Source organism: Rhincodon typus, chromosome 19, assembly GCF_021869965.1.
Source record: "Rhincodon typus isolate 14 chromosome 19, sRhiTyp1.1, whole genome shotgun sequence".
In the NCBI taxonomy this organism is placed as follows: domain Eukaryota; kingdom Metazoa; phylum Chordata; class Chondrichthyes; order Orectolobiformes; family Rhincodontidae; genus Rhincodon; species Rhincodon typus.
This window is the reverse complement of record NC_063350.1, coordinates 29,214,163-29,229,314: the sequence shown is the minus strand read 5'-3', so window position 1 is coordinate 29,229,314 and position 15,152 is coordinate 29,214,163. Positions and strand designations below refer to the sequence as shown.

Genomic DNA, 15,152 nt, shown 5'->3' with positions numbered 1-15,152 from the left:
CAACCATAAAGTCTGTTCCTGTGATAGTGAGTGAGAGATAAATGTTGATCAGACCTCAAGGAATATCACTCCTGTTAAACCATAAGAAACAGGAAAAGGAGTAGGTCATGCGGCCCTTCAAGGCTGCTCTGCCATTCAAGAGATCATGGCTGATCCTGATGTTCACTCTTATATTGAAATTCTGTCAGAATGTCAAAGTGCAAAGTTTCAATTATAGAATGACGTTTTAAAGTAAACTGGAATGTAAGTAGCTCTTCTCATGCAATTAAGCAAAAAGACGCAACCGTTTTCACCTGCTTTATTGTCATACATCAAAAAATAAGCAATCACACTCAAAAATGGGTGCAAAATAATTAGCAACACAAGTTGCTATACAGAATTTGTAGATGTTCATTCATGTCAGCAATCTTCCATGTTAGCTTTTAGGGCATAAAAGCTCAATAATCCCAAGCTACAGGATGAGAATACACTAGCTTGTTTTCATGCTGAAAAATATTGCACAGATTTCATCAAAAAAATCCAATACTGAAAGATCACTTATCCATACTATATCCACACTATATGCAACTGGAATGTTTGGGGGTGGGTTTTGGAGGCAGCAGCAGACCAGACAAGAAATGTCACTGCACTTCTAAATCTAATACTTTAGAAAAGTTAAATCTGATGAAGGATTTCATTTCTGAACATTAAACAAAAAAAACAGACTTTTATTTCAAGTCGTACATTTAGACTGGAGAAAATTTCTGTTCTAGTTTGATGCCAAACACCAGTAAAAATTATCCAAATTTTTTAAAATTTGGATAACGGAATACTCTCAGTCCCAAATGAATATCTAATAGACTCATTTATTCCTTCATCTACTATTTTAGTGGTGGTAACCGATTGATGTTAATAAGTGTTAATTGTTAAGACAGTAGATGACAATGTTGAAGAAATATAATGGGTATTTGTTTGTGAATACCAGAAAGAGCAACTTCGAGATTATATAGTTATTTATAAGGCAGGTAAAATGGAGAAGGAGAAGAGTTAGTAAACAATTATGATTGGAATAGATCAGTCAAATTAATCATCTATAGTCTTATTTCAATCATCTAGGGAAAAACTGTAATATTCGCACTGAAAACACCAAGCATGAATTTGCAAGTGCCATCTGCTCTGTACAATTGCACGTAAAAGCTGAAGACAGACACGATATAGAACATGCAGTAAATGCTATGCTTGCTGTGTTTTTGAAAGAAAACCTGAGCTAAAATAAACACTGCACTATTTAACTTTACATTTTTCTCCTTGATACCCTGCAGATTTCTAATGAATGTTTGTGTGCAAACAAAAATTGTGGCAAATTAATGGAGAAATTATATCATCTTAAATAGAAAAATGTCAATGTATTTAGTAGGAAAATGGTACATTTGAACTCAAAGTATGCAAAAGGACAATGTTCTGGTTACAATACTGATGGTTCATTGTAAAGTCTCCTTTTGTTGGTGAAATATGCATGTAACTAGTCTCTGAAATGCAAAATAGATTTGTAAGACATTGATTCTTTATAGACAGGAATAGAAACTGATTTATGACCGCAATGAAGCAAAGAAATGAAAATTGAAATGCAGATCCATTCAAATTGAGGCACTTTCCCAAGCTACCAATTTTGATTGTCCCATCCATCATCCATAGTTCCTTCACTTTCTTTCTTCGGTGACTTTTTATTCTTGCTTTCCCCACCCGCGGCCCAATTATCATCCCAACTGTCCCAGGCATTGCTATGGTTTGCTTGCTTTTTCATGTTGTTCTCTGTGCCCCACGTGTCATTATTTTTTTCACCTGATCCCCAAGCACCAGCATGTGATGGCATCTTCATCTTGGATTTGTCATCCTGATCAAAATTTTCCCAGAAACCATCTTCAAGTCCACTGTTCTGATAACTTTCTCCAACCGGGTGGCTGTAGTATAGAAAATATAACAGACTTCAGAGTGATCAGGTATTTGAAAAATAATTTGTAATGCAAGCTGGGCCTTATACGAGATTTTCAATGTATGCATGAGATAGTATACGTGCTTTTACGCTGACAGATGAGACCACTGAATTTAATGTTACGATCTGGCTTGGGACCAGTAATCATTTTTAAGTTGACAGATCCCAGGTCACTTCTTACGTGTATAAAGTCACAAGATTCCACAGTTTTGAACAAAGAATGATAAACTTTACTATACAAAAAGTTTGAACAGTGATACAATGTACAATTTACATTCTAGCATCCAATTAGAATAACCCTGAGATAATTATAAATAACAGACAAACCTGATTGAAAAAAACTCTATACAACATATCGAATATCAAATGTCGTCAAGACAGATCCCACTTGGCCAGCCTAATATTAGTGACATCACGGGACATCAAAATCACGTTGAAACTTAACAAGGGTTTCCAATTCTTCTCTTTCAAAGACCTAATTTCAGATGCTCCCTCGAAAGCCATTCGGTCATTGAATTCCTCAACAAGTACTCATATTCGGATAGTCCGCCTGCTATTCCTGGGTCTATACTTCCTGGGATTTTGGAAACTGCATTCCAAGACTTACTCTCAGGCACAATTCCAGCTTTTCATGGACAGCTAGCTTCACCAAGCCAGCAATACTACTGCTGCTGAATTCTCCATTGTCCCCAGTGGCCCCCGCAAAAATATTCCAGGATTTACCTCACCCCTAACTCCAACACTTAATTAGACCTGTTGGATCCTAGAACATCCAGGAGTCCCAAGTGCACAGAGCCATCTACGTATGCTTGGAACATCTTTGAGCTTCAGGTGCACAGAATTGACGATCTTCTCAACAGCACAACTTTTCTGCAATGAAAGCTGCAAGAGTCTCCCTCTCCAAATACCTCTGACACTTGAGGTATTCTTCAGCAATCCATGAACAGTTTTGTGTGACCTATTGAAAGCCTTGCAATAAGATCAGCCCTTGTTCCTTGGCAGAACTGAATTCAGCATCCATTGAAACTCAAATGTAGCAATCCCTTGGAACTCTGTGTACCCTAAATGTTACAAATTTCACAGTTTTCTGGCTTACACAGTAGAAATCGCATGCAAAAGAGTATTTTAGCACAGTTGTAATATTGCATTTGAAAGGCTGCAAATCAACATCCCAATAAAGGTCTATAACAGTTCAAAGATTCACCTAATTCAGTGATGGTATCATATCTGTCCCATAGCCCTACCTCTGAAATAGAACAGGATAGCTTTAGGACCAGTTACAAACTTGGATGCCCTCTGAGATTACATCAAACGACATAAAGCATCAGTGTAAACATAAAAACCATAAAACCCTTTATCTCATGACCCCAAAATGGCAAAGATATTTCCATGCTTTTCTAAAAAAAAAATCCTCAAGTGGGAGAACACAAAGCTAATTTATTACTAGTTCGAAGAAAATCTTACACAAACTGCAATTTTACCATAAATGCACACAACATCACAGTGGCATACCTAAAACTTCTGAGTGAAGAATATTGCATACATTGGAATCTCCAAAATATCAAGTCAATTAATAAGTACATGGAGAGGGCAAATCTTCAGTAGAAGGAGACAGCACCACACTTGTGGGCATGCACTAAAACAGTTCTAATAGTTTTTATCTGGAGCATAGGCATAATTGTCCAAAGAATTGAAGAAAACATAATTCTATTAATGTACTAAACTTGTTATTTCTGGATACATAATAATTAATTAAACCATCGAGTTCTACAAATGTGATGGCTTTATTTAAATTTGGTGTGTTTAGTTGCACATTACCTTTCAACACCAGCTGTTTCAGAATCCTTATTGGTAAAGAATGAACTAACATCTTGCCATCCTTTAACAGTCGCTCCCTGCACCTATGAATGTTAATAAAAATGCTGAAACATCTTCCACAGCAAATCTAAAACAATGTTTAATTATGTGCACAACACAAGAAAATTGATACTTTATGATCAGCCCTTAGTCTATTACTTAAACCTAGAAAATACAGTTCCTCACATTAATGTTAACATTATCATATGATGCTCAGTAAAAGTAGAAGTAGTCAGGCTTTAACCAATTTAAACCTTTTCCGACATACCAAGTTGGGGAGGGTCATATAACATTCTAATGAATTGAGTATTTGATCACTGATGCTATCAACAGGATATCTAAATTTCATTTAATATATAATATTAAAATCAAATATTAAAATAAGAACATATTTTCAGAACCACACATATTTTAAGGATAGCTACAACTTGAATCATAACTCTCTTCCTCAGTACCAAACTTCAAAACTATGTACTGGTTCTCTCCGTAATTTTAATAAATAAATCACTTTTTCATATCGACACTCACCACATCAATTATCATCGATAGCAAAAAGGAGGAAAACACAAAATTAGTACCAAATCAAAAAGGTTTGCCTGACCATGCTAAGCCAGACTCCATATCTGCCAACTGTGCAGCCAAGACAGCATTTACATACAATTCTGATGTGAATTGTAATGTAAATTAATTTTGCTTAGCAGTTATGTTAAATGTACAGTGCAAGTCCAGAGAGAGTCTCAATTTATTTCACTTTGGAGCTAGGTTGGCCTCAGTCCACATTTACAAAACAGAGTTGAGATCCAGATTACAATTATGGTATAAAGGCAATCTAATGCAGTTTCAAATGAAATCTTTTTAGTTTCTATTCTGTTGGTGAGTTTCCCAGCCCAACTGATAGCTGTGATTTTGAGAACTTGGTGATTTTTTTACCATCCTATAAAATCTACTTTTATACTGATCCAGTAAGGCACTGAACAATTTTCCCCCCCAAGAATACAGCTTTTAATCTGTTCTAGTATCTGTTGCACAGAATATGAAGGCTGGCTTTGAGACATGACCAGCTGCATCTTTCTTCATACCTTATTAGCAATGTGCGACACACCACTGGATACATCATCTAAAAATTTCCCATCTTTCACCTGCATATATAAAAAATGCCTACAGTTAAAAATAAGTGCAGTTTTGCAAATTATACAGCAATTTACAGAACACATGACTGGAATATTTCTATTGATGAAAAATAGACAGAAAAGAGGCCATTTTTCCAGACCTTCTCTAGAAGATGGTAGATGTCGGAATATAATAAAACTATCTATAGAGATTTTAAGAAATAATAATGAACAAGATGTCATCAGAAAAAAAAATGGACATCGCACCAAACAGTATGTGTCAAATGTCTGACCATATAAATGAGCTCTGAAGAGGAAAGGTAGCATAAGTCAGCAAGATATTTTAAAGCATGGGTTTTAGTAGCTAACAATGCCCGTTAATGGTGGAGTGATATCTAAAGACCAGAGGGAGACAAAATAAAGCTGCTATTAAAGAATAACATTTTTAACAAACTAATATACATCTTTAATTGTCAATTGTTACACTTAAAACTTTCAAAGCGTAACATATGAATATAGACGTGGTGGTAGAGAGAGGACGAATGATCAGGCTTTCTTCAGTTTCCACAGTTGAACAGTTCATTAGCTGTATTTGTCTCAACTGGGATACAAGACTTAAAAGAACAACCACTTGGGAAAGATGTTAGAAAGTCAGAAACAGCTATGGAATTGCTTCCTACTTTAAGTCCGTGCTTTCAGGCAGAGTACAGAAAGTTAAAATGCTCTCAACAATAACACTTGTTCTTCCTTTCCAAAGAAAGGCACATTAAATCTTTAGGTAATGAAGAGCAAAAAGGAAGTTATTAGCTACATCAGATGTTACCAATAGCACAAATGTTAAGCTGAAATAGCTACTTCACCTCTCCGTTCACAGAATGCTAACTGGAGGCAGTTGTTACCAGAGATATACAACTCCAGAAGCCACACACCACCCAAAATCTGTTTTGGTTTCCATGGCCACTGATACTAAAGGTGAATGGCCACCAAACATACAGTTAATGTAATCAGCCAGCAATGTGATTTCCATGCTTCCTGTCTATAGACTGGAACAATTTTAACAGACAGCTTACTAAGTAATACTATGACACCATTTGGACTTGAAGCAGTCCACAATAACATTTGATAAGGTACCACATAAAAGATTCATGACAAAGATAATGGCACATCAAATTAAGGGAAATATGGCCAAAGGGACAGAGACATTCTTGAGGGCAGATTGCAAAGGATAAAACAAAGGTCTTTGAAATGAAGAGATATGCTGGGATCAGTATTAACCTGTATATTTTGTACGTGTATAAAAACTTACTCAAAGGCAGAATGAAAATTGTTTATTCTAATGTGTGGACAAGAGGATGTGGCAAATGAAGAAAAGCATCATCAAGACTGGAACAGTACATAAAGCAGAACAAGCAGATACAGTTCAGTATGGAAAGTGTCAAAAGTATTAGCTTTTGGAATCAGAAGTGGAAAAAATATAAATTTTAACTAGTAAGATTTTAATTGTAGAGGAATGGAAGAGGGTCATGTCTACACACACATCCCAGGTGGCAAAGCAAAACAAAAGCCAATTTAAAATATAGTTTTTGTTGTTGTATGTAGAGGCACAGAATGTAGTAATGATGAAAAAATGTTGAATGTGAACATTAAGACTTCCATTAGGCCACTTGGAACCCTGCGCACAATTTCTGACATCCCATTATAGGAAAGATGTGAAAGAAGTGGAAACAGCACCAACTGACCAGTCAAATAGACTGTTTCGAATGTGCATTCTAATATATATACAGAATATTAAAAGACTAATTGCCAAAGGAGTACGATGACAAAAAATTGTGCAATTAAGCATCAACAGAACTATACAAATTCATCTGAAATTAAATCAACAGGTACTTGCACACAAGCATAAAGAAAAGTCGAGTCCATTATTTGTGGAAGAAGTATTACTTGTAGTTTCAAGTAGTATTCTTATGGGAGAAAAACATGCACCAGTGGCATGGAATGAGGCTTCAAAATTTAATTAAACAGAATACAAATGCCAAGATTGCTCAAACAAAAATACCACAGAGATAAATATTAAAAGCAATTTTTTTTGCAGCTGGTTTAATTAATTTAAATAACAAACAATTATAATTATAGGTAATCTCACATAAGAAGTTCTGAAGTAAAGTAGTTTATCAGGACAAAATGTTTGAAGATTCTCTAAAATCCAATACTCTAACCAATAAATGAAAAATACTTTACGGCTAATAAGTAATAAAGTGTAAAACGGACAGAAGTAATCTGCACCATTTCAATGCAAAAAGTGGGTCAGATTTTACTGTAAAGATATCCCTGTTGTTTATGGGTAAATGGCACATCAATTTCAGGTGAAAGACAGATGTACAATTAAAAGCAAATATTCACAGCCACACCTCAGTTAGTAGCACTCTCACCTCCTCAGCAGGATTTGGATTTAGATTTACACCCCATTCATAGTTTGAGCACAAAAATCGAGTCAGGAGTCACAAGACACAAAGTTATAGTCAGACAGGTTTATTTGAAATCACAAGGTTTTGGTGGTGAACTGATGAAGGAGAAGACTTCACCTGACGAAGGAGCAGTGCTTCGAAAGTTTGTGATTTCAAATAAACCTGTTGGACTAAAACCTGGTGTCATGTGACTTCTGACTGTCCATCCCAGTCCAACACCGGCACCTCCACATCACGGCTACCACAAAAATCGAGAGTGCTGTATTCAGGGAGCGTTGCATTTCTGGACGTGTTACCTTTTGGGTAGACAATTCACTGAGGTCCTGTCTGCCCCTCCAGTTGAGCATAAAAGTTTCCATGATACTATTTCTGAGAAGAGCAGAAGAGCTATCCTCAGTATCCAGGCCAGTATTTAACCCTCAATCTGCATCACAAAAGCAGATTATCTGGTCATTATCATCTTGTTGTTTGGAAGAGCTTTGGGTATGCAAAGTGGCAGCTTTGTTTCCTACATTGCAACAGCAACTGCACTGGCTGTGAAAAACTTGGAATTTCACTACTGGCATGCATTGAATGATGAGAGGCTGCTGATATTTGCAGAGTGGCCACAAATTAAACTAATTGCAAATATTCAGGATTAGTAATTAAAAAGATACAATTTTAGTCATGCACTTTAATCACCAGAAATCAATTTCTCAGGCATTGCAAATTAAATAATATTTTTTTTAAACTTCTTACTTGCTGGCCAAGAGGGTTTTGCCATAGTGTAGTTGGAGGGTCCAGTTTAACAGTTACCCAGGAGTTATAGAAGGTTTTAATACTCTAACATTCTCTGTGCAACAATTAAATTTGAGTGATCAGAACCCTATGAATTCTCCGAATTTTAGGGTCTCTTTCAGAGGGGTCCAGAAGCAGGAGAACTGCCCACTGGAAAACACAATTTCCTGGGCAATTCTCATGGTGTTGCAGCATGAGGCATTCTGCATGGCCCTGATGCACAACTCCAACTTATGCTGGTCCAGCGACACACTCGTCATTGAAATATCTGGGCCAATTAGCTACACTTACCCGCAGCAAAATCTGGCCCAAATTATCTTACATCCGACTAGGTCACAAATGTTTGATTAGGAAAATAGTTGCCCAAAACTTAAGTAGTAAAATTTTAAGTAAATTAGTACATTGATAATCATTTTGAGCTCCTCAAGCAGGGTTACATTACCTTATCCTGAGCAGGTTTAATGACGTTCTCACTAATTGTATGACTTAACTCTGTAGCCTATTTAAAAACAAGAAAAAAGTGTTCATCAGTACTGAAATTAGATTTATTTCAAACACAGAGGAAGCAAATAGCTCAAGAATACATAAGCCTCAGCTTCAGCTTGAACCACAATACATGCAGACAAGACACAAGGACAATGTCAACAAAACAAGCTCGAAAGACACAGCAATCAAGGCTTCAGTCAAACATGTATTTCAATATTGTGTGAATTCTATCTGATGCATGAAACACAAGCAGGACACAGTCCTGTTTTTAAATTCAGTCAGGCATATAGTCTAAGCTGAGTTCGAACTCTAAAGGTCTCTCCCAAGTAACTATTAAAGAGATCGATGCTGCCTTATTTAATAGTTTTTAAATCCCAGTGGGGCATGGGACATAATGTCCAAGGTTTCATTTTCAATACAGAGAAACTTTAATATAATGAGATAAATTCAACTTTGACGGGGATGCAAAACAGACAGGAGCAAATCAACCACACACACTGCTGGGAAAAAAAGTTAAGTGGAGTGAATGGAAGATGGCCAATTCATAACCACCAGTTTTCCATTTCCACCAAAGCAGAAGTATAGCTCCAAGGCCCAAAATAAAATTTTACTGGATAACCTCCAAACTTATTTCGAAAAAAAAATTGTTGACCAGTTAGCTAAACTTCCACTGTAGAAGAGAATTTTCTGCACTAGTATGTAATCACATTTGTAAGCCATTAACTTTTACAATTACTTAGACTCTATGACCTTTGAAGCTTTCTATCTAAATCAGTAATAAAGCTATAATAAAGCTATAAAAGTCTTCCACAACGGCAGGAAAGATTGTGTGTGTGTCTGGAAAACAATGTTAGTATGATTTTGTTTACAGAAATATTTTAATTTTAAAAGGTTTTATTGGCCATATTGTACAAGTTTGTGAGATTTCCTGCTTGTATACAAAGTTGGATTTGAAACACAAAGGATTACCAACAAACATAAATGCAATGCAGAGACTGAGCTGCTTTACTTGCATGGTGATGATATGAAAAGGATCTGATGTCTGACTAGGTCAAATAGCCCGCCACAACTCAGAATCCAAATCAACACTAAGTATGGCTAACAATACTGTGACCCAAATTTCTCCCCAAAGCATCTATCACTGGCTTCAGGACAGAAAGGACATAAGTAAAACAAAAGTTAAATACTCTGGATTCTGGAGGTCTGAAATAAAACCAAAGTGCTGCAGAAGCACAGCAGCTTCTGTGGAGAAAAAGAAAGAGTTAACATTTCAAGTCCAAGATGACCCTTCTTCAGAACTGAAGGGAGAGGTTGAAAATGATGTTGTTCCACTTGGTACACCCGGCCTTTTTCTACAATATAAAACCCATTACATTTTCAACCTCTCTCTTCAATCATACTAGACTCGAAATGTTAATTCTGTTTCTCTTTCTACAGATGCTACCAGATCTGCTGAGTTTCTCCAGCACATTTTTTTAAAATCAATATCCTAGTTGGGTCCAATACTTTACTTCTGTCAGCTTTTATGTTATCTATTACCTACCATTATGAAGTTGAAATAAAATATAGAAAGTTGAAGGCAAGAGAGAAAAATTAATGGAGACAAGATGTCATTACAATGTTAATATTAGTGGTGTCTTCAGATAGTTTCTGGACTGCTAAATGGAAGAGATGAACTCCTGCTCAGCAATAATTTAAAGACTCCAATCATGCATTCTAAAATACTCAACAAACACGCATTACTAGTGCAGACAAACTTATGGCTCAAAGCAAGTTCCTAAAAATATAAGTAATCACACAAAATCAAAATGATTTTGATCAAAATAAAAGAAGGATATCAATGCTACACATTGAATAAATACTGTCACTGGTAAACAAGCTGTCATGCGTGCAAAATGAACACTTTACCGGCTCTGACTGCTGCTTGTAGCCCCAAACCTTTATCCAGCAAGAAAGCAACAAGGACAGAACAAGCACTTTTTAGCAATTCATAGGTTCCCTCTACTACACCTCATCACTAATCCCCACTCTGCCCCAAACCAAAACAAGATTATTTAACAAGTATTCAATGCCATAAATACTAATTGCATTTGAAAAGATGGTTAATTTGGATTAGAAAATCTAAACTCCATTCATTTGATTGTTCTGCCAAAGTCTGTTATTTTAGCACCAAAAATATCTCAGCTACATGACTGTACCTGACATGTAGAATATGAAACAACATGGAATTCAAAACAAAAAGGTACCTTTTGTGTTGCTTGACTTCCAAGTTTCACTGCCTGGTGAGCAAAATAATGATTAATTTCACCAATAGATCTTCAGTGCTTTTCAAGACTAAATTTTTTCTAAACATTGCTCCCCTTTAATAACCAAACTTGTCAAAAGAAAACTACAGTAGAAAAATCTTAACAAACATAAAGAATGTTTTTGTGCCTGACTCTCGTTTTCTTTTTACACTGTTTACTAAAATGTACATGGAACCACTGTACTTTTTTAAAAAAAAAAGTACTTAGGCCTTTGAATCTCTCTTGAAGATCAACCATTAAATTAACAACATGAAAGGTTTAGCAAACATCATTTACAAATATGCATTACTGCATACATACATTATATATTATTAATAAAAGCAGAAGTTGCAACAATGCTACTTACACCTTCTTTTGCAGCTGATGCAAACTTAGTGGCCCCAACAGTAAAACTGCTCCAGCCCTGTAAAATAGTGAATATATCCTAAATTAATTAATGTCATTCACAATTATGAATTATCTTAAACGTAGTAATTTTGATTTCTGTAATGGATTTGAATTTCCAAGTTCAATAATGGACAATATTTCAGAAACTTGGTCATGTGAAGCTTTGCACAACTAAAACTTTTAAATCATATTGACTATATTTCTCCTCTCTTCCCACCAAATCAAGCCGACCATAGGTCAAGTAGCTAAGCAGTGTTTGCAACTAACTACTAGAGAAGATTCCATACATTCATGTGCACAGTTCAAAAACTTGAGCACCGGGCTAACTTTGAAGATTTAGACATACCCATTTACATACATGGCTATAAATTCGAGTTAGTATTCAGATTCTCAAAATAGGGTTATCAAAAGTGAAAACTTTACATTGTTAAAAAAAAAAGGTCAGCAGCAAAATAACCCAGGTATTGATCTTGAGATCCTTACTATATATTGCATATGTATTAGCAGATCTGTCAAAATTAGAGTAGACCTGTGACAGCACATTCATAAACCAGAAAGACTTGAACACAAAGTCCAGACTGACATTTTGGTGTAGCACTAAAGAAGTTCTGAAGCACAACTGACCATTCACTACCTTTGTGATAGATTTGTTCAAACACAAACTGACTAGTGTTTTTGCTTAAAAAAAATTACTACAATTCAAAAATAATTCATTGACGAGAGCAAAGTTTGAAATATGCTTTTGGCAGTTTTATCTTTCTTAAACATGATATTGTTCCAAAATGTCACCAAGATGGCAGCAGAGTAGGACTCCTGAGCTGGAGCTCGTCTGCTCCGTCCGTTTCTTTCCTCTTCTCTCTTTTTGCAGTTTTTTTATTTTCCTTTTGACCTCTCATCCTCAGGCAACATCGGCAATATCCAGGATGAAAGCCAACGTGGACTTGAACTTCCAGCCTTGAGGTGAAGCCCAGCATGGTCTACGGTGGAAGGACTGTTATTCTGAACTCATATTTCTCTAATTTATTACTAGATTTTCTATTTCTTTATTTTTTGTTTTTCCCTAACAATTTGTATTTAAGAATCTGTACGTAGGTACCTTGGTTATGGAGCTGTAAGTCGTAACTTGTAAACTTTTCACTGTACTCATGTGAATGTGACAATAAAGCTAATTCTTGCTTAGTGCAAATTAGAATATCTTATAAAGCAGAACATATTATACAGTTAAGCATCTCGGCCTCTTAAGACTAGAAAATCTAACTGTCATAAGCAAGCCTGAGGTAAGAATGACATTTAAACAATTAGTCCTGTACGTTCTTAAAACTACAATTCCTAAACAGTATTGCTGTAATTTCCAGCTACCGGTCGGAAATTGTCACATTATCATAAAAAATATTTGTGATGCTAATGTAACTGTATTTTTACATTGATTGACTATTCAAAGAACATTACAACACTTTATTTGAAAGTCAATACACAGCACAAAAATCTTAAATCTCGGGGTAGGTTGTTAAGGCCAGCATAAAATCAATTTTCTTCAATAAACAGAGTTAACTAATTCGTACTATGAGTACAGAGTTCAGATAACAGGTACAAGGTTACTCCCAAATCTTTATCACAAGATAAAATTTATTTGAAAACAGTGTCACTTGGTGGTCACGCATAATTAAAATTAGGTATTAACTAGCAGTCCAAAAAAAAAGGTCTCCCATGAGAGTTCTGGAGTAAAATCATAACTACAATAAATCCAAGATAATTTCATACCGAATAAAGAGAAGTCATGGCACTGTTGAGAAAATCATCTTCCTTTTTCTGAGGAGATGGACTGTTTCCAAATCCAACGTAACGATTATCCTGACTACCATATCCTCCACCACTTCAAAGAATGAAAGGAAATTAATCATCACTCCTTCAACTGAAAACAAGAACAGCAAAAGGAAACAAAATACACAGATCCTTGAAATAAATTTAAAAATTTTACCTTTGATAGGAATTATCATCATTGAGCCAGTCCTCAAACATCTTATCAGTGGATGATCCTGAGGCTTGGTTAGGTCTGGCACTAACAAAGAAAGTACATAATTCAATAAACGGAGAAAATCAAATGAATCCATAATAATGACATATAGATATAACGAAGTGGTACATGATGATTCCTCAATGCTTTTTTAACTTGAAACTCAAGAATGGTTCCTTTTTGAAAAGGCAAACCATGAGACGATATGTGCATTTTCTAACAGTTGTAGCATTACTGTTGATAGCCTGTTCACGTTTTAACCTACTTACATAAAGCTTTGGAGAATACCTGCCACAATCTGTGCATCATACTTCAACTAAAACGTCACACATCAAAAACAAGCAATCGTAGAGGCATAAAAAGACAATAAGACTAGTCATTCTCAATGTTTTAAAAAAATACAACTTGTTCTAAGCAGAAGAAGAGGAGCCAAGATGCTGCCAAGTGAATAAAGCATTCAACAACAGGCTGAACTTAGCTGATCAAGTACCTTACCTAGGTCACATTCCTGCAATCGTCCACCAGAGAATGTGAAGTCACTCCTCAAAAGAGGGCTGTATATAATCAATATTCACATGGAATCAGTAATTCAACTACCTACTCATGTTTAAGTTTTATTATTATTAATGTCTATTATTAATAGACAAAAAATAGTGCAGACAGTGGAAACCTTTATATTTGCAAATGTAAAACTATAAAGGAAATAAGCAGTGCAATGCTTCACTTCAGAAAGTTCAACTGAATTGTGTTAAATCTTCATAGACATTTAAATTTAATTTCCTTCAGTCCGTTACAATTACTGATCCTTATCTGCGCAGAACGCTTACAAGATCTTCAGTCCTTATTTTTGTCCTCAGTTTACTACACCACCAGTTTAATTGAACTTTTCTGATTTCCAAAATTTCTTCTTTATATTAAAATGCTTGACAGAACATTTAATATAATTAAAGTTTATTTTATACGTGAGAAAAATCTCATTATTGAAAATTTTAAAAAGTATTGGTTCCAATAATTTGATCCCATCAGTTTCAGAATAGATCTATTAACCTTGAGGCATTTCACCTTCACATAATCTCAGAGGTCAAGTACAAATAATAGGCCCTCTTTCCAAAACAAATCCATGGCTCTCCCATCACAACACTGAACTGCCGATAACAAATTCAGACTTCTGGATTCTTATTACACCTGGAAAGCCACTTAATACTCCTCATGAAGAAATGCTTCCAAACAGCAATCCTAAAAGATGTATTTTCCCAGTTTTTACCTACAGTCCTCATCCTGCAACTGTAGTTCAACCTGCAATATGAGTCCAAATCAATCTTATCTTCCATACCAAAACATGTATACTTTTAAAATGTTTCCCTTTTAACTACCTCTTCCATTCCTTATTTATAAGATCAAGGTGCTAGTTGGACTGGGATGTACAAAGTCAGAAGTCACACAACACCAGGTTATAGTCCAACAGGATTATTTGAAATCACAAGCTTTCGGATTGCTGCTCCTTCGTCAGATGAAGTGACTCCTTATTTAACAAAGCCATTATTTTTGCGGCTGAATCCACTCTATCATCATGAACGTCCTTCAAAGTGTATAGAATCAATGCTTCAATCTAATTAGTGAGTCAACACATCTAGATAGCTTTTCATATTTTGCTTTTCCCTAAAGTATTTTTTATTCCGTTCTAGAAACAGTTCCTGCTTCTTGCATTTGATGGTGTAACTTTAGGTCAATCAACATCTTCCCGGTCTCGCTATCTTCTCTGACCTCAAATATAACTCT

The 15,152-nt window shown here is 35.5% G+C and overlaps 1 protein-coding gene across 2 annotated transcripts in view; it reads right to left on the bottom strand.

Annotated features, from left to right (window-relative positions):
• Positions 1-283: 283 nt before the first annotated feature.
• arfgap1 (ADP-ribosylation factor GTPase activating protein 1) overlaps positions 284-15,152 on the bottom strand; it is a 39,087-nt gene continuing 24,218 nt past the window's right edge. Inside the window, exons 6-13 of one of the 2 annotated variants that reach the window (XM_020528427.2) lie at positions 13,338-13,418; positions 13,121-13,232; positions 11,319-11,375; positions 10,913-10,945; positions 8,623-8,679; positions 4,909-4,968; positions 3,791-3,873; positions 284-1,940 (exon numbers count right to left, since the gene is read on the bottom strand). In XM_020528427.2, coding sequence (XP_020384016.1) covers positions 1,640-1,940; positions 3,791-3,873; positions 4,909-4,968; positions 8,623-8,679; positions 10,913-10,945; positions 11,319-11,375; positions 13,121-13,232; positions 13,338-13,418 — 784 coding nt within the window. In that variant the 3' untranslated portion in view covers positions 284-1,639. The remainder of the gene's footprint in view (positions 1,941-3,790; positions 3,874-4,908; positions 4,969-8,622; positions 8,680-10,912; positions 10,946-11,318; positions 11,376-13,120; positions 13,233-13,337; positions 13,419-15,152) is intronic. The other variant, XM_048608373.1, reaches the window with a different exon arrangement.